This window comes from Portunus trituberculatus, chromosome 9 (genome assembly GCF_017591435.1).
Source record: "Portunus trituberculatus isolate SZX2019 chromosome 9, ASM1759143v1, whole genome shotgun sequence".
Lineage (NCBI taxonomy): Eukaryota > Metazoa > Arthropoda > Malacostraca > Decapoda > Portunidae > Portunus > Portunus trituberculatus.
The window spans coordinates 10096357-10123270 of NC_059263.1; the positions used below are offsets into that span (position 1 = coordinate 10096357).

The 26914-nt window shown below is 41.3% G+C and overlaps 2 protein-coding genes across 2 annotated transcripts in view; one reads left to right on the top strand and one right to left on the bottom strand.

Annotated features, from left to right (window-relative positions):
• Positions 1-18745, bottom strand: part of LOC123501364 (receptor expression-enhancing protein 5-like) — a 32856-nt gene extending 14111 nt beyond the window's left edge. Inside the window, exons 1-3 of the mRNA XM_045250168.1 lie at positions 18711-18745; positions 18377-18482; positions 17587-17851 (exon numbers count right to left, since the gene is read on the bottom strand). Coding sequence (XP_045106103.1) covers positions 17587-17713 — 127 coding nt within the window. The 5' untranslated portion in view covers positions 17714-17851; positions 18377-18482; positions 18711-18745. The remainder of the gene's footprint in view (positions 1-17586; positions 17852-18376; positions 18483-18710) is intronic.
• A 5305-nt stretch (positions 18746-24050) lies between these two features.
• Positions 24051-26158, top strand: LOC123501366. Its single transcript, XM_045250170.1, has 2 exons — positions 24051-24624; positions 25176-26158. Exons 1-2 carry the CDS (start codon positions 24575-24577, stop codon positions 25675-25677), a joined length of 552 nt encoding a protein of 183 aa, XP_045106105.1. The 5' UTR covers positions 24051-24574; the 3' UTR covers positions 25678-26158.
• Positions 26159-26914: the final 756 nt, after the last annotated feature.

The following is a 26914-nucleotide window of genomic DNA, read 5'->3' on the forward strand; positions in this document are numbered from 1 at the left end:
GAGAGAGAGAGAGAGAGAGAGAGAGAGAGAGAGAGAGAGAGAGAGAGAGAGAGGGAGGAGGGAGAGAGAGAGAGAGAGAGAGAGAGAGAGAGAGAGAGAGAGAGAGAGAGAGAGAGAGAGAGAGAGAGAGAGAGAGAGAGAGAGAGAGAGAGAGAGAGAGTCATTGCATCACACCACTTCACTAACAAGAGCACACACACACACCTATCAGCATCCTTCATCACCTTCACCCCTGCAAGCCCTACACATCTGCCTGCCTGACACCCATGACCAGCTCAGTATTTGGTGGAGTGTTGCCAGTGACCAGTCAGTGTGATGTCAGCAGATAGGTGAGTCAGGGCTAAGTGTTGCTGGCTACTCTGGTGCTGCCCTGACAACCACCACCACAGCTCTCCCCCATGACAACGTGGCTAATTATATAAAGAACCGTGGGATCCATAACCAAGGGTGTGCTATGGAAATTAATTATACTCTCACTCTCTCTCTCTCTCTCTGGTAGGATGACATTGAGCAAGCCTTTATTTGTTCTTTTTCTTTTATAATCCCTGGCTGCTCTCCTTAATACAGAAGGAATGTAAGCTGTGTTCTGTAATAACTGCTCTCTCTCTCTCTCTCTCTCTCTCTCTCTCTTTTACAGCATTGAGCAAGTTCTTTATTTTTATTTATTTCTTTTCAAGCATTCTTTTTACCACTGGCCCCTCTAAGCTATCCTCTGTAGTAATTGCACTCTCTCTCTCTCAGGTCCTCAAACTCTGCTTCTTATGGGAATGGCAGTGAGCCAGCCTTTTCTTTTTCTTCTAGGTGTCTTTTCACTCTTGGCTGCTCTCCATAATACATAAAGAAGTGTTAGTTGTTTTTTGTAGTATAGCTGTCCTTGTATTATCCCCTGCTCTTAGCTTTTTGGTTCTTTTTTAAACTCATAATTCTAAATACTAAGACAGACCAGTGAATGGGGGAATGGACACACACACACACACACACAGATAAATAAATAGAATACTCACCACAACAATTTTACACACTATAATTAATTAGACCAGAACTGTAAAATTATACATGACACACATACACAGAGAGGAAGACCAACAGACATACAGACACACACACACATAAGCCACCACTACTCTCAGATGTATATTTAACCTTGGCAGTCACACGAACATACCCTTCCTATCTACTCCTCTCGCCTTTCCCCCTTCCCTGTACTGCTTCTCAGCTGTGTAAACTTGGCAACACCCACAGTACACCAGGCAGGTCTTGGCAACACTGGGAGACACCACTACCACCACCACCACCACCACCACTCATGACCTTGTTAAAACTGAGACATCTGAAGGAGCAGCTCTAATTTTAGCCAATTCAAACCATACATTTTGTCATTTTATTCTTTCTCCCTCCTCCTCTTCTTCCTGTTCTGCTGAGATCCTTTTTTTGTGTGTGTGTCCAGGTAATAGATGTATTTCTTTATAACTATTCTTTTTATTCTATTTCTATATATCCCTCTCTCTTTCCTTCATACATTTCATTAAACCACAAATTTCTTCTTATTCTTTCCATTCATAACTGTCTCTCCTATTCTCCTCTCATGCATTCCAATAATTACCAAAACTATTAAACACACACACACACACACACACACACACATACACACGTCACCACCTAAAACCTTCACCTTAGTAATGGACACACAGGCAAACAGACAAACAAGACAATTCTACACCACTGCATGAATCATATGAATACCCAGGTAGTGTGAGGAGCTGAACATACATTTTTACATTCTGGTACCTTCCTGCTCACCCTGCCAACACACACAGTCCCCCTCACTCCTTGCCTTCCAAGATTATCAGTTTTTTTCTTCTCTCCATTTTTTCTTTAGTCTCACTCAGAAAAGACAAAATTAGTACCATTTTTATCTTAGTGAGTGATGTAAGAATACCTGCTTATCTTATCACTGGTCATAGTACAGTGGGTGATATTCAAAGGGCACCAAGGCACATCTGTCTTTTCAGCTGTGGGTTATTGAGGTTTCTAAAGGACAGAGGAATGTAGTAAATTGATGCAAATGAGGCATAGCAAAGACAGAAGGTTAATACATGACAATATTATCTGTTCATTTATTCCAAAAGACACAAAGACCCATATATTTATTATTTTTTGCTACTGGTTGATCTAAAGGAGAGAAAGATGGAGATACAAGATTAATAGGTAGTCAGAAATGGTAGAGACAGGAGGTTAATAGTAGTAAATACATGACAATATTATGTTTGTCTATTTAGAAGGTATAAAGACCCATCCTTTTATTTCTAGCTATAGGTTGGGGATCAAAAAGGACACAGAGATGGGAGGTTGATAGGTAAATACATGACAATATTAACTGTTTGTCTATCTAGAAGGTATTAATACCCATACTTTTATTTTCTAGCTATGGGGAGATCTAAGGAACACACATAGCAGAAACAAAAAAGATAGGAAAAATATGACATCTATTGCTATCTTCCCCAGTAACCATCCCTCCTATACAGACTGAAGGCAGGAAGACCTCCCCCTTTTGGCTCCAGCTTTGAGTTTTAAAGATCCGTATCATCTCTCACATCCACACAACTCCCAATACTTCATAGCTGTGACTTAGTTGTAATTTTGCAAGGCACTGTAAAGTAGAAATAAAAAAGTGGCAAAGTAATGTGATCTCTTCCTTCTTTTGATGTTAGAGACTTGGGCCAAGGGGTACAAAGATGCAGGAAAAAAAAATAATCCACTCACTATGCCAGTCTCAGTGTCTTGAAATCTCCTTTGTGACCCAAACCCAAGAAATTAAACACAGGAATCAATCAAAATGTGGTCAAATGAGAACACACAATCAATACAATCTGCTAATACACAAAAACATTAGTCAACATTTATTTCAGTTTCACCAATCTTTTCTCCATCATCAAAAGTTGAAGTGTCTGGTATCATCAAAATTCTGCTCTTTTTAACCTACAACAGATAAAAAGTCCAGTTAGTAACACCAACAAATTGATAAACTGAGGAAGGGAGGGAAAGAAGGAGGAGGAGGAGGAGGAGGAGGAGGAGGAGGAGGAGGAGGAGGAGGAGGAGGAGGAGGAGGAGGAGGAGGAGAAGAAGAAGGAGAAGAAGAAAGAGATGGAGATGAAGATGGAGAAGGAAGAGAAGGAGAAGGAGGAGGAGGAGGAGGAGAAGGAGGAGGGAGTGAGTAAGAGGGAGTCACATGTGCAAAGAAAACGTCACGGTGTGGAGCTCAGATAGACGCCTGAGTGATTACCAAACGCAGCACTGCACTGATGTCCTCTTAGCAACACCTCATGCATGGAAGTGAGGAGAGCTCAACTACACAGCATAGATGGTGAAGGAAGAGATGCAAAGAGTGTGTGTACTGTGTGGAGAGGGAGATACAATGGGGGTGCATGGAAAGCCTGTTTTTTTTTTTTTTTTTGTGTGTGTGTGTGAGAGAGAGAGAGAGAGAGAGAGAGAGAGAGAGAGAGAGAGAGAGAGAGAGAGAGAGAGAGAGAGAGAGAGAGAGAGAGAGAGAGAGAGAGAGAGAGAGAGAGAGAGAGAGAGAGAGAGAGAGAGAGAGAGAGAGAGAGATAGCCTGGTTGGGAGAGTTGGCCAGGTACCGAGCACCTGGCATCTTCCCAAGCCTCACCTATGACATGTACAAGTATTCCCTTCATGTAATTGATATAGAGCACACTGAGCACACATCACAGGAATGGAGTGGAGTGGTGATAAGTTAACACTATTTGTGGCTGAAGTTTGTGAGTCTGAGAATCCACTGTACTCTTTATCTCAGTCTATTTCATTGGTAAGACTCATCAGAGCATTATTTGTCAAACTAAGTCACTCTGAAACTCCCTGCCTGCTTTTACATTGCCACTTTCCTATAACAGGACTATTTAAGAGAGAGGTTTCACAAAATTTATCCTATTCTTTTGGCTAACTCTCTCAGACCTGCTTGGGAACTGGCATCTAAATGGACCTTTTTTGTTTAGTAATTTTTGTCGTCCTTGGCCAGATTTTCCGTCTTACATAAAAAAAAAAAGAAAGAATGGCATACACTGAAATAATAGTTGAGGAAGAGAACAGGAACTTTTGCAAAATACATAGTACTGTAATTCCATTCCGAGAACTATCCAATCTTTTGCCACTTTATGTAAGGTATTGGCACGTGGCAAGTTTAAAAATGGCGCTGGAGTACCATGACTGTATGCTGCCATATGTCAGCTGTGTGGGGAGTGCTGGGGAACATTTTTGGTACAAATTTAGGATACGTGAATAAAGTACTAGACTGACGAGGAGAGGAGAGGAACACTAGCAATCCAAAATGTAACAGGCACACTGTATAAAGAAAGAAAGAGAGAAAGAGAGAGAAAGAGAGAAAGAGAGAGAGAGGAAAAAAAGGGTTAAAAAGGAAAATAGATGAAAATGAATGAATCTATTGTGTTAGTACTGCCATGTTTGTGTTTTTCCTCTTCATTAGTGTTGGCATTCAAGAGTACACAGTGAACAAACCCATTTCACTCAACTACAGTGCAAGTGACGCACCAAATTATCCGAACAATGACACACTGAACAACTTGAGTGAGGACAGGAAGAGGAACGAGTATTACCTGTACAAACACACACACACACACTTGACATTTATAACCTTTGGATAGAACATGTGTTCAGGAGAGAGAGAGAGAGAGAGAGAGAGAGAGAGAGAGAGAGAGAGAGAGAGAGAGAGAGAGAGAGAGAGAGAGAGAGAGAGTGTTTGATCAGTCTCTATCTTAAAACTACCAAGTACCATTTACTGTGTGTGTGTGTGTGTGTGTGTGTGTGTGTGTGTGTGTGTGTGTGTGTGTGTGTGTGTGTGTGTGTGTGTGTAATGATGAAAGAACAAAGAAATCCAGAGTTTGGTCTTTCATTCTTATTACAAAAGTGATGGTCACACAGCCAGTCACTACCAGGGGGCCCCAAAGTGAGGCAGCAGCAGCGGCAACTTCTGCCTGGGAACAAACCATTCTAAAACTAAAACTTGAGCCTAACCTTGGTGAAAAGTTGAATGCTCGCCAGACAGGAAAGTTTCCCATCCATACCTGCTAAAAATGTTGGAAGGAGCAGCAACTGGCTATGCTGGTGTGTGTGTGTGTGTATGTGTGAAAGGGAGACAGGTAGACACACTTAAAACTAAAAACTTGAGCCTAACCTTGGTGAAAAGTTGAATGCTCGCCAGACAGGAAAGTTTCCCATCCATACCTGCTAAAAATGTTGGAAGGAGCAGCAACTGGCTATGCTGGTGTGTGTGTGTGAAAGGGAGACAGGTAGACACATTTATCATGTAACACACTCGCAGGATGATGTAGCTATCATTAAAATAGTTTTAAAAATTCACTTCAGTTTATTTGTCCATAAATTATTCATATAGTTAAAACTTAATCAACGTGTGAGAGACTTGACTTAGTGGTGGTGACATGCTTAGATACCATGTGGTCATTATGCTCCACTGGAACCAATCCCTGATGTGTTATGGCACTGCCAGGTCTGCTGCAAGCACTGCAGGACCCAGAACACTTATGCAAGTGAGCAATCTAGTCTTGGTGCTGTAATAAAACAGCTTGGTTTACTTCACAATTATGAATGGTTGGTAATGATTGTTAACCTTGTCAACAGTTAAACAATCGCTTTTTCAGTCCAAAATGAAACAGCTTCACTTACTAAACAATTCTGAAGGATATTTAATCTTCACTTCAGTTTCAAGTGAGGCATCCTGCATTAGAAAGGACATTTGTGCCAAAATAAAAAATTGAGGGAAATGCGCTCAGAGTCCAGCAAAATTCTGATGACCACAACTTTCTTATTATATACGCTATCACAATGAACTTGGTCTCAAAATGACCCGACAAACAATCAAAATCATGATGGATTACAAAATGTTTGACATCATGATATTCACTACTTACCAAATATTTGCACATCTTTAGCAAAGTGTGTTAAAGTTTTGGAAGTTTGAGTGAACATTTTCTTTGGATATTTTACACAATAACGATAATTTGTGAATATTAGAACAAAAACAAAAAAATACTATCAAAAATAGCATAAGTGGAAAAATGGTGAAGAATCTAGGCAGTGGCTTAAGATGACCCATCTAGTCACTAATACACAGCAGAGAAGCTGTGAGTATACTTCCTGTCTTAGCAAACACACAAAAAACAAAAGGAACTACATAATTTCAAATGATAATGGCAACTCACCCAGCACAAGCAGCCCTTCTAACATGGAGTGTGGCTCAGCAGTGTGTTGTGCCTGCATTGATGGTCTGCTACACATAAAAATTATCTCCTTGGATAGATTTTTCACTTCATTCACTCTTGTGTGACAGTTAATTCAATAGAATCACATAGTTATTTTTGTTTTGCATCTGGTGGCATGAGTGACATTTGTAATACCTCAAATGATGTTCTGTTTTTGCAGTGTACTGACAGTAATACATTACTGTTCATTCTGTTGCATACAGTACAGTACATCACAGGTACACACTCCCTGGTATGAAGTTACATTATGTTCCTGAAAATGCAATCATGGAGCAAATAATCGTTTAGAAAACTTAAGATAGAATATGAAAAATAGAAAAGCACTCCAAGACCTTTACATGTGTGCCTCCTAAAACTCATAAAAACTATGAAACATCATATTTAAAAAAAATATTCGCAATTACTCTTACTGTAGTGTCAAGTCCATATGTCCCATGAGGCTGGAGGATCCCTTGCCCTGATGTGCCCTGAGGCTAAGAGGCATTGTGACTGTCAATGTGTTTAGTTTTATTTTCCTTTTATCATTATTGTTAATTATTATCATTATCATTATCTATCAGTTACATACTATAAGACGTTTCATGTTATAGTTTCTATGATCACATGGCCCCGCTTTGTTCAGTGAGTCACAGGTTGCCCACCTCACCAGACGGTCATGGTCAGACTTTCAAGAGTCTGTCACGTCATGAGGCTATGATTTGCCCACTGCTAAAGGTGGCACATATTGTTCCTCAGGATAGTCTGGGGGTTGGAATAACAGCACACTGTGTAAAACAGCTTCAGTACAATGAGTGAGTCTTGGTGTACAAATCATAACTGTGACCAATGAGGCTGGTTAGTGACTGACTAAAATACCCCATGTGATCTTGCATACAAAATAATGAAGAAAAACATAATAAATAAAACAAATAGATGCTAAATTATAATAATGATAATGGTAAAAATAAAAATGATAATGGTAAAAATAATAATAATAATAATAATAACAATAATAATAATAAAAGAAAATGAACTCAACATATAAATGGATACATACTAACATATTCAAATAGTTAATTAAACTACCCTCCAGAGTGAGTTAGTACTCACTCCAGGGATTGTAAAGATGAAGCATATGCAATAGTTTAGTAGGCAAGTAAAAAAAAAAAAAAAAAAAAAATGAAATACAGTACTGCAGACTGGTGAATGGTAGCGTGGCGTGCCTGTAGCAAGTTTATATGTAAACAGATTATTCGCAGAGAAATTAAGGTAAAAAGTTAAGGAAATTACACTGAAACTGTTTTTGACTATTACTACAAGCAAACATTTGAGACACACTGGACTTCTGCAGAGAGAGGAGGTATGCTTCATTGTGAGAGGGTGGACTGTAGGGTAGAGCATTATGATACAAGGTATACACAACAGCAGTGTATTTTCTTGTTTCAACAGAAATCAAACCGACTGTTTTTAACAGAGGATATCTTTTTTTGTTAATTTTTTTATTAGTTTATTTATTTATTTATCTTTACGTTAAGGCCTATAGTGCCTGTAGGTCTATTTGAAGAGTATAGGAAGCTCTGTCCAGTTTTCACCTATTAGCGGCGCAGGCAATTCTACTTATAGTGGTACCCATATTAGGGCCAATATCACTACCATAGCACATCTTTGGTAAAGGTAATTACACCCTCACCTAGAACCTGTGTATCACGGTGACATGTAGGTAACTTTAAACCACTCGACAAATGACAAAGTTTCAAGGCGGGACGTGGTGGAATTTGAATCTACGCATGGACGTCAGGCCGATCCCACGCTCACCACCTTATCCACTGCGCCCTCGCCTGTTCAGTGGTATTTTCTTCATATATATTCTATCATATATTAGAATAACCCAGTATTCCATGTAATAAGTAGTTATTTTTTCTTATCATTACCGTCCAATAGTTGACTACAGAAAAATTTTTTCCCTGTTATGAAAGCAAAATTTTTATTTAATTCTGAATCTTTATTTACGTTACCTGCTATGAGGGGAATTTTCCTATATAATTGATTACTGTTACACAATGCAATGCTTATATTTTGGAAGTAAAACGTCTCAAAACTTTATACGTCTATTAGACATTTTCTTTTCTGCATATATAATTAATCCCCTAACATTGTTAACTTAATGCATGGTACCATTGTAGCACATCTGCAGTGAATATATATATATATATATATATATATATATATATATATATATATATATATATATATATATATATATATATATATATAAAGAATAAATAAATAAAAAAAAAAAAAATAAATTGACACAAATTGCTTATATACTTATGTTTGCAAAAGTTTATAGAAAGGGCAATTTGGGCCACAGATGTACCAATATGAAACAAAAGATACATTTGTTCAGTACACATATCGTTCAATAAGCGGTTAATGTGTAAAAAAAAAAAAAAAAAAAAAAACTTAAATATGTTTCTCTCAATTATAAAGGCATGTTTTTGTTATTGCACTAAAGGTCACTCTGTAGTTCAGTGGAATTGCACCGGGGGAAAAGAGAAAGTCACAGTCGCAAAGTAATAAGTCCCACTGGTGACCAAAAATTGATGAAAAGTCGCATCAGATCTGGAGGCAAAGCTGCACCAGAAAGAATTAAACATACGTCCAGCTCTCCACATTTTATTTATTTATTTTTTCTAACATTCCATATATAAACAAAACCTATTGCATATGTGTATTTACCTAGTTGTAGTTTTACAGGGCCTGGGCTTTATGCTCGTGTGGTTCCATCCATATCTACACTTATCCAATCTTACTTTAAAAGTGTGCACACTCGTTGCAGACACTACTTCTTCATTTAAACTGCTCCACGTCTTAATACATCTCTGCGGGAAACTATATTTTTTAATATCTCAGACATCTTCCTTTTCTCAGCTTTTTACTATGCGATCATGTGCTTCGGATGTCATATTCTTCTCTCAGGATCAGTTTCTCATTATCCACTTGGTCCATTCTGTTGATCAATTTATAAACTTGTATCAGGTCTCCTCTCTCCCTTCTTTGTTCCAGGGTTGGTAGATCCATAGCCTTTAGTCTCTCCTCATATGTCATCCCTTCAAATTCTGGAACCATTCTTGTAGCTATTTTTTGTAGCCTCTCCAATTTCCTTATGTGTTTCTTTTTATGAGGGGTCCACACTACTCCTGCATATTCCAATCTGGGTCTTATTATAGTACTTATCAATTTCTTCATCATTTCTTTGTCCATGTAGTGAAATGCTACTCCAATATTCTTTAGCAAATTATATGATTTTCTAAAAATTCTATCAATATGGCTTACTGGTTGATTGTTTTCTTCCATCGTCACTCCTAAGTTCTTCTCCTTTTTTACTTTCTCCAGTTCTACTCCATCTCCCATCTTATAGAATCCCACAGGTTGTCTTTTACTCTTTCCCATTTCCATGACATGGCTTTTGTTCACATTGAATTCTATTTCCCATTTTTTACTCCACTCCCAGATCTTATTTAGGTCTTCTTGCAGTATTTCACAATCCTCCTTTTGCTTTATAACTCTGCACAGTTTCGTATCATCTGCAAACAGATTTATGTAGCTGTTCACTCCTTCTGGCATGTCGTTAATATAAATGAGGAAAAGTATTGGTGCCAATACTGACCACTGTGGCACTCCGCTTTCTACTGCTCTCCACTTGGACTTCATATCTTTAACTACCGTCCTTATTTCTCTCCCCCTCAAATAATTTTCTATCCATCTCAATGTGCTTCCTTTTAAGCCACCCTTCTCCTCTAACTTCCATAGTAATCTTGCATGTGGCACTTTGTCAAACGCCTTTTTTAAATCCAAATAAATGCAGTCAACCCATCCTCTCTCTCTTGTACTCTATCAACTATTCTAGAATAGAAACTCAATAAATTAGTTACACAAGACCGTCTTTTTCTAAAACCAAATTGGCTATTTGATATTAATTTGTTGTCTTCAAGGAACTCGATCCATTGTTTCTTTATTATTCTTTCACACATCTTGCATATTACACTAGTTAGTGATACCGGTCTGTAATTTAAAGGTTCTTCTTTCCTTCCGCTCTTATATATGGGAACCACCTCAGCTCTTTTCCATTCTACTGGTACTGTTCCATTTTCTATTGAGCATTTTATGATGTTGTATATAGGACTTGCTAGTTCTTCCCTACATTCTTTCAGTATTCTGCCTGAGACTTCATCCGGTCCCATTGCCTTCTCTTCATCCAGTTCCTTCATTAACTCTTTTATTTCAAGCTTGGTTACTTTAATCTCTTTCATATAGATTGTCTCTCCATTACCCTGTGGCCTTTCAAATTTGGATTCCTTAGTAAAGACCTCCTGGAATTTTTTATTTAATAGTTCTGCCATACTTTTTGGGTCTTCCACCATCCCGTTCTCTCCTTTTAACCTTTCTATTGTTTCTTTTTGCCTAATTTTTCCATTTATGAATCTATAGAACAATTTTGGTTGTTCCTTACATTTTTCGACAATGTCTTTTTCGAAGTTCTTTTCCTCTTCCTTCCTCACCTTAACATATTCATTTCTCGCTGCCTTGAAGTTTTCCTTATTTGCTGGATTTCTATTTCTCCTCCACCTTTTCCATGCTCCATCTCTTTTCTCCTTTGCCCTAGCACACCTTGCATTAAACCAATCTTTCTTTCCTTGTTCTTTAGGTCTATATTTCGGGACATTCCCTGACTCCGGTTTTGTATATTTCCAAAAATAAGTTATATTTGTCTTGCATCGTCTCTGAGTTTTCCATCTCCTCCCAGTCTACGTTTTTAAAATAATTCTTGAGATTCTCAATATCAGCCTTTCTGTAATTTAATCGGTCTCCTTTGTATGAATTGTCTCTATCTTCCTTTCCTTCTTCTTTATCTATTTCTAATATTGCATGGTCACTCTTTCCCAATGGGCACTTATATCTTATATCGTCATTCATTTGTATACCCCTTGTAAAAACTAGGTCCAATCTCGCCGGCTCGTCGTTTCCTCTGAATCTTGTGCATTCCTTTACTCTCTGGTCCAGTTCAACACAGCCTAGGCTTTATGCTCATGTGGCCCTGTCTCCATATCTACACTTATTCAAATTTTCTTCAAAACTATGCACACTCATTGCTGACACCACTTTACTCAAACTGTTCCACGTCTCAACACGTCTTTGTGGGAAACTACATTTTTTAACATCTCTCAGACATCTTCTCTTCCTCAATTTTCTACTATGTGATCTTGTGCTACGAATGTCATAATCTTCTCAGGATCAGTTTCTCATTATCCTCTTGATCAATTCCATTCATCAATTTATAAACTTGTATCAGATCCACTCCTAGTTTGGCGGATAAGACCGATAAATAGGGTTCATCGTTCACTTTTTCAGGAAAGCACCAAACTTGTTACAATCAAAGTATAGACCCATACAATTGATTTTTGACATGGAGCCCAAAATCCTGGGCTCCTTGGTGGTCGCCATATTGAAATCTAAGATGGCTACCTAGTGAAACCTGGTATGAGCAATATCTCCGTTAATATGGCGGATACAGTTTTAATTTTAGACTCTACTCCCTGTTTTAAAGGGCAGCGGATCCAATGAGATAATTTATAAATGCATTGGCCATCTTGAATTTCAAGATGGCCGCCATTCTAATTCGAGCTTTGTACTACCTTTGAAATCAGAACTGAAAATCATATTTAATTCTAATAATCTGCATCATGAACAGACACCCAGCATTCAAGAAGCCTTTGCAAGAAATGTATGTTCCCTTGTTGACATCATAGAAGATATGGGTAATCCATTTGGAGTTAATGACTTTGGATGCCAAGGATATCATGTCTGCAGATGTTGCCAAGTCCATAGCTGGAGTGAGGACTTTGGGGCTCACACAATACAAAGCATACGTGGAAGAGCGTTTGTCAAAAAGAAATCAGTCAGTTGATGCCACAATACATCGCAACAACATTCTTCTCTTCACCAATCAAAAGCACAGTGAAAAATCAGTGGAGAAACAGAAAAATTCTGAATTGAAAAGTGATCGCAGCTTATTTTCTAGACTTTATATTGCGAGTCAATGCAGAGATCCCGACCTTGACACCTTCTTCAGTCACAAATTCAACCCCAGCCACCATCACTCAGTAAGAATGGGAAGATGAGGCAAGGAGATAAAGCTGATCTCCTAGACTGTTTAGAGGCTGTATCCCCTTCTCAGAAGACCACCCCATCTGTAGATGCTAAAGTTCTTGATGGAGGAGCTGTTGTGAACTTTCTCCAGGGAATTTCAGGGAAAACTTTCCAAGAGTACGGACAGGACATTTTCCTTCCCTATCTGAAGGGACAACTGGAATCTACTAGTCATGTGGATGTAGTGTGGGACACATACCGAGATGATAGCATAAAATCTGAAGTTCGGGGGGATAAGGGAACTGGAACACGCAGGATGGTAACATTAAAAACAAAGGTTCCTGGACACTGGAAAAGTTTCTTGCAAAATGACAAGAACAAAGAGGAGCTCTTCCAGTACTTGTCTAATGTAGCTGTGAAAGCATCCATCACAGGAGGAGAGATATATGTCACAAGCGGTGCATCAGTTTTGTCCTCAGATACTAATGCTGATTTGAATATTTTGAGTCCATGCAACCATGAAGAGGCAGACACCAGGGTGATCTTACACACAATGGATGCCGCAAGAAAGGGAGCCTCCAAAATCTTGATCAGAACTGTTGATATCGATGTAGTTGTCTAGGCTATATCTCATTTCTTTTCCATCCAAGTGGAGGAAATGTGGATAGCATTCGGCACTGGCAAAAAATTCCGTTACATACCTATTCACAGAATAGCAAATGGACTAGGCAAAAGGAAATCAGAAGCTTTAGCATTCTTTCACGCCTTCACAAGTTGTGATACAACTTCCTATTTTGCAAATAAGGGCAAACTTTCAGTTTGGAAAACACGGGAAATTTTACCAGACATAACTCTGTGCTTCCAATCTTTAATGATAAACCCTGATTCCATCACCACAGAGTTTCACAAGTTAGAGCGGTTTGTCAGCATCCTGTATGACAAAACAAATGACTCGGCATCTGTGAACAAAGTGTGGAAGTACCTGTTTGCCCAGAAGTCCAGAGAAATTGAGAACATCTCTCCAACAGCTGATGCTTTGGAGGAGCACGCAAAACGTGCAGTTTATCAAGCTTGTCATGTGTAGGGCCAATCATTAGTATGCCAATAGGAACTGCCATCACCAACATTGTTTGGGTGGAAACGGAAGGGAGATCGCTGCTGGATACCTAACTGGATGAAACTTCCGGTCATGCAAACTGCTTGCACAGAACTTATCAGCTGTCATTGCAAATCATCATACAAAGCCAAATGTAAATGCCACAAAGCTAATCTGCCATATACCTCTTTGTGTGGATGCGATGGTCAGTGTTATCAAGAAACCTAAATGTTTGTAAATTTTGGCATTCCTAATATGTTTTCATTGTTTTTGGGAACCATTAAACATGGTAAAACATTGAAAATGTGTTTTCATCTGTCTTATTTTCCATATATGTCATCTACATATATTGTGCATTATAGGAGGACAGCTGATTGAATGAATGGTGGCCATCTTGAAATCCAAAATGGGTGACTCAAATCCATTTGAAAATGGCATCACTGAATTCATATACCCATAGGGTGCACCTTGAAAGTTTCTTTGTATCAGGTATGATTTGAGAGATATTAACAAAACAGTATTGAGGAGTGGTGGCCATCTTGAAATCCAAAATGGCAGACTCAAATGCATTTATAAATGACTTCCTTGAATCCACTGCCCTTTAAAACATGGTGGTAGACCCTAAAAGTAAGACTGTATCTGCTATATCAATGGAGATATTGCTCATACCATGTTTCACTAGATGGCCATATTGAAATCCAATATGGCAGCCACCAGGGAGCCCAGATTTTTGGGCTCCACCTTCAAAATCAAATGTATGGGTCTATACTATATGTGTACCAAATTTGGTGCTTTCCTGAAAAAGTGAACGATCATTTGACTTATCTGCCTAACTATCTCTCCTTTCTCTGTTCCAGATTTGGTAGATCCATAGCCTTTAGTTTCTCCTCATATGTCGTCCCTTCAAATTCTGGAACCATTCTTGTAGCCATCTTTTGTAGTCTCTCCAACTTCCTTATGTGTTTCTTTTTGTGAGTGGTCAACACAACTCCTGCATATTCCAAACTGGGTCTTATTATAGTACTTATCAATTTCTTCATCACTTCTTTGTCCATGTAGTGAAACGGTAATCCAATATTCCTTAGCAAATTAAATGGCTCTCAGAGAATTTTATCTATATGGCATACTGGTTGATTGTTTTCTTCCATCGTCACTCCTAAGTCCTTTTCCTTTTTTACTTTCTTCAGTTCTACTCCATCTCCCATCTTATAGATTCCCACTGGTCGTCTTTCACTCTTTTCCATTTCCAATCTTGTGTGTTTCACTGTTTGATCTGCTGCAGTCTCTGATGAGACAGCCAGACGTTACCCTACAGAACGAGCTCAGAGCTCATTATTTCAATCTTGGATGGGCCTGAGACCTGTGTGTGTGTGTGTGTGATATATATATATATATATATATATATATATATATATATATATATATATATATATATATATATATTCACACACACACACACACAGGTCTCAGGCCTATCCGAAGATTGGAAATAATGAGCTCTGAGCTCGTTCTGTAGGGTAACGTCTGGCTGTCTCATCAGAGACTGCAGCATATCAAACAGTGAAACACACAAGATTGGAAATGGGAAAGAGTGAAAGACGACCAGTGGGAATCTATAAGATGGGAGATGGAGTAGAACTGAAGAAAGTAAAAAAGGAAAAGGACTTAGGAGTGACGATGGAAGAAAACAATCAACCAGTATGCCATATAGATAAAATTATAGACATTAACCCATTTATATATATATATATATATATATATATATATATATATATATATATATATATATATATATATATATATATATATATATATATATATATATATATATATATATATATATATATATATATATATATATATATATATATATATATATATATATATATATATATATATATATATATATATATATATATATATATATATATATATATATATATATATATATATATATATATATATATATATATATATATATATATATATATATATATATATATATATATATATATATATATATATATATATATATATATATATATATATATATATATATATATATATATATATATATATATATATATATATATATATATATATATATATATATATATATATATATATATATATATATATATATATATATATATATATATATATATATATATATATATATATATATATATATATATATATATATATACATACATACATACATACATACATATATATATATATATATATATATATATATATATATATATATATATATATATATATATATATATATATATATATATATATATATATATATATATATATATATATATATATATATATATATACATACATACATACATACATACATATATATATATATATATATATATATATATATATATATATATATATATATATATATATATATATAAAAAATGGGTTAATGTCTATAATTGGTCCTTCTTAGTAGCACACAAAACGACTACATATTCTGTTAATATTTATTTCATGCTTATCAAGTTTTTTTTTTCCCAGCACAAGCCTTTTATTGGCTTATAGTGATGCTTTGGAAAACTCAAAATCAAGTCAGAAACTGAGTCCAGCGAGCAGTATTCCAGTTTTCCTCCTGTTCTTGTGGCTGTCTACATTAGTAGGGAATTGTGGGTCCTGTGGGATTTGTGGTGCCTATAAATCACGTGTCATGGACATCCAATTAGAGCCTGCTATGCTAAGAGTTACTTTGGTATATAGTATTGCATTTGTTTCTCATGAGAGAGGGTGAAACATGTCAGCTTCTACCAGTTAGTAAGTTTTCACTGTGTATGTGTACTGCTCGGACTGCAAGTTCAGCTCTTTTTTAATCATATCGCTATGTACACAGAAAATGCAAGAGTTCATTTCTGTGTGCCTCACAAGGTGATCTTGCTTCCATATTGTGAATAACATCAGATACTACCAGACATTCTTTCTTTTATTTTATTAAAGGGGTGCAGCATCCTGTTAGGAGGGAGCGGTTGTGGTGAGCCTAGCTGTTATTGGTGAGCAGCGTTGCCAATGCTTCGCTACATTTTGTATATAGGCTAAAATTAGGACAGGTTATGTTTTGTTTAGGGTTTAGTTAGTAACTATGGGAGGTCCAGGGAGATGCAGGCCCCCCAGCTAGTCTAGAAGGGGGCTCTGGAAAGGCACAGTCCCCACGGCATCTAGTTTAGAGTGAATCGTTGGCAAATATTTTGCAAAAAATTACTTTGTGAAATAATGATATACTTTTCCTTAGAATATTTAATTGCAAAAAAATGTCTACTTTAGCTTACCCCACTCAAAATTCCCGTTTTTCCTCATGGTTCCCCAAGGGGATTGGCAATGATAGGGATGAAGGATTTGTTATAGATATTTACCATAAAACAAAAACAGAAACACTCATTCTCTATTTGAGTCACCCTTACACATTCAACAAAAATTTTATGAAATTTCCAGAACATCAACTTCAAAAACACAGGACACACCATATGCCCAAAAGGTAGCCCCCACACCCAGTCCCCTTTTAAATGCCTGTGGTCCCAGCCACACAACGACCACCAGAGTTGCCGTACAGCCACGGCACAAATCCTACAGGCGGAACGTGCTGCGGTCACTGCTGCATCTATGCCAGTCTCCTGCTGTCGCGAGGCGCCTGGCTGCCGGGCTGAGCAGTGGCGTGCACCCTGTCAGGACCTCATCTTGGGTGCAGTCTTGGCCACGGCCTTCATATTCATCATCACCCTTCTTACACAGCAGCACTTTGTCTCTCCTTATTTCCTCCAGCACGCCTGAGCTGCTGCTGGCTGGCCTGCACCGAGACAGACTCGCCCCTCACCCGTCACTCACCATGGGTGTTTCTGCCTCACCGTGTCACCTACAACATACATACACACACACACACACTAGTCAGTGATTATGTCGCCGATGACAACATCACACCACCAAGAGTGCCTTACCATATGATGAGGAAATGGGCTACTAAACACACACACACATACATACATAAGCACACACGAAAATACTCACCCAGCGCCAGGTATTCTCTCTTCACTTGGGTTTTCGCCTCCACCTGCGCCAATATGTCCGTGAATTTGTTCTTCTCGTACAGCATTTTCTTGGCCTGTTCTTTGTAAAACTCTATACTGGCAGCCATAGCGCCGGTGGTTTAACGCAGGAGCTGTGAACGTCAAAATTCCTCTCACAACGGCGGCTTGCGACACACTGAGTGGCTGGCCGGTGGCTCACTGGCTCGGCTCCTCAGGCTCATCGCAGCAGCAGGCCGGTTTCCAATCTTTAAATGGGGACTGTATTTTCTTTTAAGTGTAGCGCCTTTGTTACTGAATTAAATTAATAAAACTAAATTATAATTCATAACTACTTAATTCATGTGCGATTTTAAGTATAATGAAAGATTTTTTTTCTAGCATACATACGTACGCCACCAACACTGAACGGATTGAATGGGTGACTATGCTATTTCTACAAACACTGAATAATGAATTTTAAGGATGTTGATTAATCTCCTTGATGACTTCCTTGAGTGATATATCTTTCTTGAAGGAGGTGTAATGTTAACAAAACTCGTGTCTTATCTAACTGACGGACTAAACATAAAGAGGAAAGGATTCCCAGTGCTCTCAAATATATTTGTTCCTTCCTTAGGCTTGGATGGAGGTGATGGTGGTTTGTAAAAATCTGAAGAAATTCCAAATATTCAAGCACCCAAAACATTGGCCTCTCCCGTGTTAAGCAATGGGAAATTGCCACTTTCTTTTCCATTACTAGAAGAAAACTAAGAACTGATGGTTTGACTTACGTAAACAACATAAGGCTGGTGGTGAGGGAAGAGTGAGGACGTGGCGCTGTATGCTCTACAACTTACACTTTACTCATCAAGAACCGTGGACGTAAAAGAGGCTCTGCTACGGGTAGAGGAAAGAGCTCCATCAGTAAGACTAGTCCTAATGTTGCTGCTAATATAGCTGGCAATAACGCCAGCGATGACAAATTTTGTGAAATGTGTAATGGCACAAGGGATAACGAGTGAGTAGGCTGTGATAAGTGCCCCTTGTGGTTTCGTAACATTCCTCTTTGCATGGGCCTATCTCAGTCTATCATCTAGTCAATGAAGGATGGTGGTGATGCGGTACCTTTTGTCTGTACTGGATGTAGAGTGAAGCCTACCCATGGGCCTGGTGGTGGTATTGGTAACGATGTGCCCAGAGGTGACAATGGTGGTACCAGTCCTGCCCTCAGGTAGCTGCATGAAACTGTCAAGGCATTGTGCTCATCTGTTAAGGCTCTATCTGAGCAAGTTTCCACCTTGACAAATCAGGTCTCCGCCACTTCCGGCCCCAACACTCGGGGAAGCAATGGCGTCTCTGTTGTTGCTCAACCGAGTAGTGGTGAACGTGGTAACTGCCCTGCATTGTTTCCAGACTTTAGCTTTGCTATTAGGAAGGAGATAGTAGAAATGGAAGAGCGTCGAAAACGTAAAGATTCGTTAATATTTTGCGGCATAAAAGTAGCTAATATGGAGGAAGCAAAATCAATGATTTCCTGGGTTGTTGTACATCTAGGTTTAAGATTAGAAAGCAAGGCTGCAGGTTAGATATAAGAAAATATTTCTTTAGTCATAGAGTGGTAGACTTCTGGAATGCATTGCCAGAGACGGTTGTAAATAGCACTAGTTTGACAATGTTTAAAAACAGATTAGATAAGCACTTAAATTCATTAGATTTATAATTATGTATAGCACTGCATGATAGTTTTTATAAGAAATTTACTATAGTTAAATAAGACATGATCCCCATGTATGGGGACCACAAATTGTAGAGGATTTCGCTGCAGGACTTAGCCCTGTTAATGGGCCAAATATTTAGAATTAGTATATAATGTATTGTGTACTTGTAAGTGTATCTTTAAGTACTGATGACGAGGTCGCTGTGCGACTGGTACAGGATAACCTAGATGGGCCCTGGTGGCCCTTTGTTATCCTATTATTTATGTTATGTTATGTTAGGTTCTGATTTCCCTATTTTGAATGTGTTCTGCATTGATCAGACTAAGTTCGCTAACTCAGATCTCTGAAACAGTTTGATTCTTAATGTTAAATATCTAAAGAACAGTGATATTTATCCAAATGTTTATATTATCCGTGATCTAACATATCATTAGAGACAAGAGCTGTATGCTAGTAGTCAACACTCCCGTCAGGGATCCGTCAGGGGACTGGCAGGTCATTTGCTGGTGCTGGTTTGGTGGCTGGGGAAGTGCGTCCTCGAACAGACCCTCAGCGACCGGGCCGGTCCAGGGAGCAGCCTGCTGGTGGCCACCCCTCCGCCCCTCTGGCGGGTGTGGCTGCTGTTGCTACCCAGGGCCCTTTTTTACTTTAAATTTTGGCCTTTTAAATGTAAATAGTCTTAGTAATAAGTTTACCATACTCTGTGATTTTATTGTTGTAAACACATTGGATTTTGTGTCAATTACTGAAACTTGACTCCTACCCTCAATGCCTGACTCTTTTATAGCCATCCTGAATAATAATCTTTCAGAAAAGACACTCTTAGTCCTGTCCACAAGCATGGAATATGTACATATGTTCATAACAAATTGATTTCTATCCATTTAGATATAACTGTAAATAATTTATAAGGTGTTTTCTTCCAGAGTATAACATTTAGATTTTGGCTGTATATCGTCCTCCTTCTAGCCTGCTGTTTGATGATGCAATCCTTTTGTCATTCCTGAATGATTTTGTGCTTGGTAAAGAGATTATCTTAATGGGTGACTTTAACCTGCCTGGTATACAGTGGGCAGGTGATTCTCCTAGTCCCCAGTGCACATGCCAAACATTTTCTTGACTGCTTTATCTCTTTACGCCTCTTTCAGTGGATTACCGGATCTACTAATATTCGCTCAGACAATACACTTGATTTAATGTTAACTTCAAACAACGCCGGCCCTTGGCATAGGCCATATAGGTGGTCACTTAGGGCGCCATCTGCTAGAGGGGTGCCACCGGATAGCTGTCACCTAATTGTGTTACTGGTGGGGGACACCAAGGAGTAATTTCACCTAAGGCATCAAAATGGCTTGGGCCGGCCCTAAATTCAGATCATGACAGAATTATGCACTGCAGTGACATGAAATAACACATCATTCTAATTAAAACTATAAAGAGAGAGAGAGAGAGAGAGAGAGATAGTTAATGTATATCCCTTAGAGAGGCAAGGCAGGGGAGGCTATGGAGAGCACACACAACACTTCACCTGCATGAGCCACACGGAGGCCCGACACAGGGCTTATCCCTGGGTGGCGTGCTGTTCCCTTCGCCCATGGCGGGTTGGGCAGGCAGCGTGCAGCCTCTTCCTCTGGTGGCACCCTAGAGTCTAGGGTGCCTAGACAACGTGGAGTGGAGTACACAACTCCAGCAGTATAAGCTTCCCTTAGGTGCTTACGTCTTTCTAACTCAGGTGACAAGGCCAGGTTTCCTTGGTTATCATTTGCCAAACTCAGTCCTGAGCAGTATCTAGTCCCGTAAGGCTATCCCACAAACAGTGATGATCAGAGAAAACCAAGCCTTCTCCAAGTCTATTTATTGCAATGACAATTTGGTACATATTTTAACGGGACTGAACACCTGCAACTCCTCCCAAATTTTACAATGCCAACTGGCGCTTCCTTCGTTCTTTAGAACACAGATAATACATCAACCATGATGCTAATACCCAGCCAGAAGTTTATTCATGGGTAATACAGACAATCGAAGAGACTTGCATAGGACAAACAAATGATCCAGGTTACAAGAAAATAAATGTCCTCTCTCCACATCCCAATTCTCTAGTTACAGGCTTCCAGCAATGCGTGGGGGGGGGAGTAACTTAAACACTTTTACATAACACTGACCCCCTACACAAAGATACCCTAGCTAGCTATCACACAAAAAAGAAAAAAAAAGAAACATCATAAAAAAAGGTCAAAAATAGAGACATGGACATGATATCATATGACAATCTTCGTGCCGCCTCGGCTTTCTTGTATTCCTCCTGGGCATGTCAATGTTATCAGCGCGCTTCACTGCAGCTTCTTCAACGTCACTGTCGCTGCTTTGGCGGCTCTCAGCGTCATCTTGTCTATGTCGGGGTCCTGGTTCCTGGCAAGACACTACACACTGTTGTTCACTCCTCTCACATGGAGCATCACCTCCGAGGATCAAAGGAATTTCCTGGCCACGTACTTTTAACTTCCCCTCTCAGAGGTCCAAACTTGCTCCTACACACGTAAGGAAGTCAATCCCTAGCAAGCAAAGATCTTCCAAGGCAGCGATGAAGACTGGCAATCTTTCCAGCACGCTTCCCACGTTGATGTTCACCATAACGGGACCCCACATAGCGACACACTGACCTGTGTCGCCACACAGCTGTTGTGTAACTTCCAGCACGCTGCCCACATCCACTAAGTCCTCTCCCACAAATGTCTTCTCAGAACCTGCGTCCACCACAAGCTGAACAGAGAGCCCATTCACCGTTGCCACCACATGCACAGCTGTAGGTACTGCTGTCAACCGGCAGCTTATTCCTAGTGGGGCAGCACAGCCTCTGGCTGATGCTTCGCCCCACTGCTCAGCCTGGCTGCGTTTCCTGCCTTCACCACTTCTTTGTTGTCCTGGCAGTCCTTCGAACAGTGTCCAGTTTGACCACAACTCCAGCAGCACGGCCTGAAGAGCATACGGCTGGTGTCCTCCAGGGAGCGTGATCTTCGTGGCTAGCCACACTGCTCCCACTTATGGCCCAAATTGCCACATCCCCAGTAGGTTCCTTTAAAGTATCGAGGGTTCTCCGTCCACTGCAGTTGCGTCCTGCCCACTGAGTCGGAAGGACGCATTTTCACACTCCGCTTGTTTACATGAGTGGCAGCCCCTACAAGCAGAAATCAGAAGTGATTTGGAGTGATCACGCCTATTCAGTGGCTTCTGAGGGAGGTCTAGGCCCGTTTTACCAGCCAGAAATAGCCTTTGAGATTGAAAATAAGTGCCCGTGCCTGGGCTTGTTGGTGCCCGCCGCCACAACAAAGCCTGCTGAGTTCCACGTGGACCCAGCACAAAGGACTATGCCCGTCGAGGACGCTGCTGTGGTGGAGGTAGGCGTAACAGCCCTGGAGGACATGGTGATTGTCAAGGAGCCTCGTTCTGAACCATCTGCTGCTGCTGACCAATCTTCACCTCCACATTTACCTGTCCCTGCCTCTGACTGTAAACAAAGACGTCGCCTGTTCTTCCCAGCTGGCCATGGGAAGACGACCAGTGAGCTGTTCAGCTGGTTTGCAGCCCTGCTGAAGCAACATCCAGACCTGCAGCCACTCTACAAGGAGGGAAGAAACCAACCCTATATCACAGTCAGCACTGACTCCTCCCTCTATGCCATCCTGGTGAGTGAGGGCTTCCTGGGCCTTGTTATGGAGTGCCCTGGTGAGGAAGGCATTCATCCTGTCATTATCCATGGTGTAGCGACCCACATCAATGTCAACCTCATTGAAGTACCAGCCGGATTCCATGGGCTGAAGAGGAGAATGGTGGGGCAGATGCCAAGGCCCCAACTGTTGGGAGTGGTGATAGGGAAGGTGCCCAGTGAGGTGCATCTCCTGGGCCTTGGACGTCGGCGTGTGGAGCGTTACACGCCAAACCAGACTTATGTCGCCACTGCAGTCACTGGGAGACACAAGGAGTGGCGTTGCCAATCTGCCCCTCGTTGTAGATACTGTGCTGGCCCCCATAAGTCAGCACAGTGCCTGGATAAAATCAAGGAGGGCACCAAAATCCCTCCTCGCTGCTGCAGTTGTGGGGACGACCACAACGCCCACTCCACCCTCTGCACTGTCAGGCCTTGGCCCCAAAGGGAGCCTGTCACTAATGAGGTGAGTCTGCCCAGGCTTGTGTTCTGCCATGCTCCACCTCCCCAGACCAACGCCTGGGCGACGAAGCTCTCCTTCTCGGATGCTACCCCTTACCTGTCCCAGCCTTCCAGTTCCACCACTGGCACTTTGGCCACACCGGCCGTGTTCCCGCCTTTGCCGCAGTGCACTGCTACAGTGCCCCCTGTGCCTCCAAAAACAGTGCCCCAGCCAGGCATCACTCAGGAACTGCCTGCCACCGACCCCACCCAGCAGCTAATGGCAGTGGCGCTAGCTGCCAAAGTGGAGAACCTGTCTGCAACAGTTTCAGGTCTTAGTAATGAGTTTGCCGCCTTCAAGAACCAGCAGCACACAGTATTTTTTTTTTTTCAGTAAGGCCTATAGCACCTGTAGGCTCACTTGAAGAGTGTGTAGGAAGTGCTGTTCAGCTTCCACCCATTAGTGGCGCAGGCAGGGCATATCACCACCCAAGCTCATCTTGGGTGTAACCATCTAGAACCTGAGTATCATGGTGACATGTAGGTAACTTTAAACCACTCGACAAATGGCAAAGTGTTTTAAGGCTGCACGTAGTGGGATTCGAACCTACGCGTGGACGTCTGCCCGATCCCACGCTCACCACCTTATCCACTGTGCCACAGCCTCCCTAAAGTATGCACTGGGACCTCCACTGTGGCCTTAACCCCCATCTGCAACGAGCGGTGGCCAGCGGGGCCAAGGAGAGAGTGACGTGTGTCAGCATAGCCTGTGCGACCCACCCAAGAAAAAGGTCAATGCTGCAGGGCAGTGTAAAACTGCCGCTGCACTCTTACCGAGGATGGATACCCCCACCAAGCCAGTCAAGGGAGCTACGCGACAATCCCAGAGCCCCTCAGGGATGGCCTCAGCTCCCCCTGCCTCAGAAAGCAAATCACCTGAGGCAGACTGTGATGAGGATGCTGCAGGTGAATGGACATTGGTCAGCCATAAGAAGAAGCGCTGCTCCAGCCCAAATCCAGCCCGGACTGCCAGCCCCGAGCCAGACCAGGTACATCTGATGATTGCCAGCCCCGAGCCAGACCAGGGACATCTGATGGCAGCCATATAGATGCTGATGGAGTAGATGTCTCGCCTGACACAGGAAGTGGACGGCCTGAAGACACAGATGCAACGGTTAGTCTTTCCGCACCCTAACATGGAATGTCAATGGTCTACATGCCTGCTTCACTGATCTACACTCTCATGTCCTTCTCCATAAGCCTGACATTATTGCCTTACAAGAGATAGGGCCACGGGTGACTGAGCTGCGGGGTTATGCCTCCCACACCTTCAGTTGTTGTGACGGCAGTAGTCGGGGGATGGCCACTTACATTAAACATGGGATTCCAGTTAACTTCATGGAAATGGGGGTCACTGAGGGTATTAATTTTATTAGTTTGCTTGCACACTTTGGGTGAAATTATTTACTTTGTAAACATGTACATTCATGCTGGTGCCTTAAATATTGCAAATTTTCCTGATTATGTTCTTGAAGAGCAGTGTGTTATCATGGGTGACCTTAATGCCACCAATGCCAATGGTGTGCGTTGGAAGGCTTTCCTTGACATCACAGATACAGCTGTGCTTACTGGGGAACATACACCCACACATGTACAAGGAGGCAGACTTGACTATGTAGCTCTTGTCAATATGCCAACATATACTACCGAAACCTTTCTTGTCAGGTCCTTGCTGAGTGACCACTTCGCCCAGGAGACAACCCTCCCTGTGCAGTCCGCCTCAGTAGTGCCCAGGAAACGCTTGACGGTGCCACCATCCAGGATGGTGGGCCTCGTCGTCCACGTGGTGGCGTGGTACACTGCCGTGAAGGGCTCCTTTGCTGATGCAGAGGCACTGCACGACGGACTCCTGCACACCATTGAGGGCTTCATCTGTTTTGGCAAGGGCCCATGCTCCACGCCGCAGGACTTATGCTGCCGACCCTGTGATTCTGAACTGCCAACAGACACTCGCTGCCTACCAGAGACGTTGGCAGCTCAACCCAGCAGACACAGAGTCACGGGATGTCATGGTTACCGTGGCTCGACACCTCACGGATCTGTGGCAGCAGGAAAGGAAGAAGTACTGGGTCTCCTTCCTGGACCAGGTGCGTGGGACCTGGTCCCTCCAGGACGTGTGGCGCCATGTCAAAAGCATCCGGGGCAAGTCCAGGCGACAGGTGTGTGACCCTGATCCTGCAGGCAGGGCACGAGAACTCGTCTTGCATTGGAAGGAAGCCTCATCCTTCTCTGGCCTTCCGGTGGAATACCAGGAGGCGCTTGATCAGCAAAGACCACGAAGGATGGAGTTGATTCGCCACAGTGTTTCTCTGCTGGATGACAGCTGTGTGCCTATCACGCATGACAAATTCCTCTTGGCAGTCAAGTTGGGCAAGTCAACAGCTTCTGGCAAGGATGGCATCACCTATGATATCCTCAATGCTCTCCTGGAGGTAAAGGTAGACAACCCTATCTTGGATTTATTTAACATGTCTTTCACAGTAGGCAAGCTTCCCCACTCTTGGAAAACAGCCATTATCATCCCTATCCCCAAAGATGATGGCACCTTTCGCCCTATTTGTCTCACCAGCTGTCTGTGCAAGATGATGGAACGGGTAATATTGAACAGGTTTATATACAAGATGGACCATGTACTCTCTGGCAAGGGTGCCTTCGACAGGGCAAACAAAGATGTTATTATGGAGGAAGTCATTCTCAAAGGTGTCAAAGGTAGATTATTAGGATGGATCAGGGACTATTTGTACAATAGAACAGGACAGGTTTGGTTTCAAGGTGCAGTTTCCTTTGAGGAAGACTTTGAGCTTGGAACACCACAGGGTGGAGTCCTTAGTCCAATGCTTTTTAATGTTTTAATGGACAAAATTGCGTGTTGTGCCTTTCCGCAGGTCCTCATCTATGCTGATGACATACTCCTCCAATGCCCCACACCCAGGATTCTCCAGTTAGCTTTGTCACAACTGGCAGCGTTGTGTGTCCAAATGGAACTAGTGATTAATGAATGTAAAACAAAATTTCAAGCTAAAGGGAAGGTCTCTCGGCTGCCCACTGTAAATAATGTTTCCATCCCTAGAGTTCATATACACAAGTACCTGGGTGTTCAGATGAGCTTCAGGAAGTCTCTTCAAGCCGTCCACTATGTTCGAGACCTCTGTCTGCCACGGCTAGCACCACTTCGGCTGCTAGCAAACAGGGGCCTGTGGGCTGGCATTCCAGTCCTAAGAATGTTCTATATATCTGTCATACGGTCCCTTATTGATTATGCCTCCCCTGTTTTAATACAGTTTAGTGCCACCCAACTCCATCCCCTGGAGCTTGTTCAGAATGAAGCCATGCGGATAATCTTGGGATGCCCCAGGACTGCACGGATTGAAGTCCTCAGAGCTGAACTGCACCTGCCGAGTATT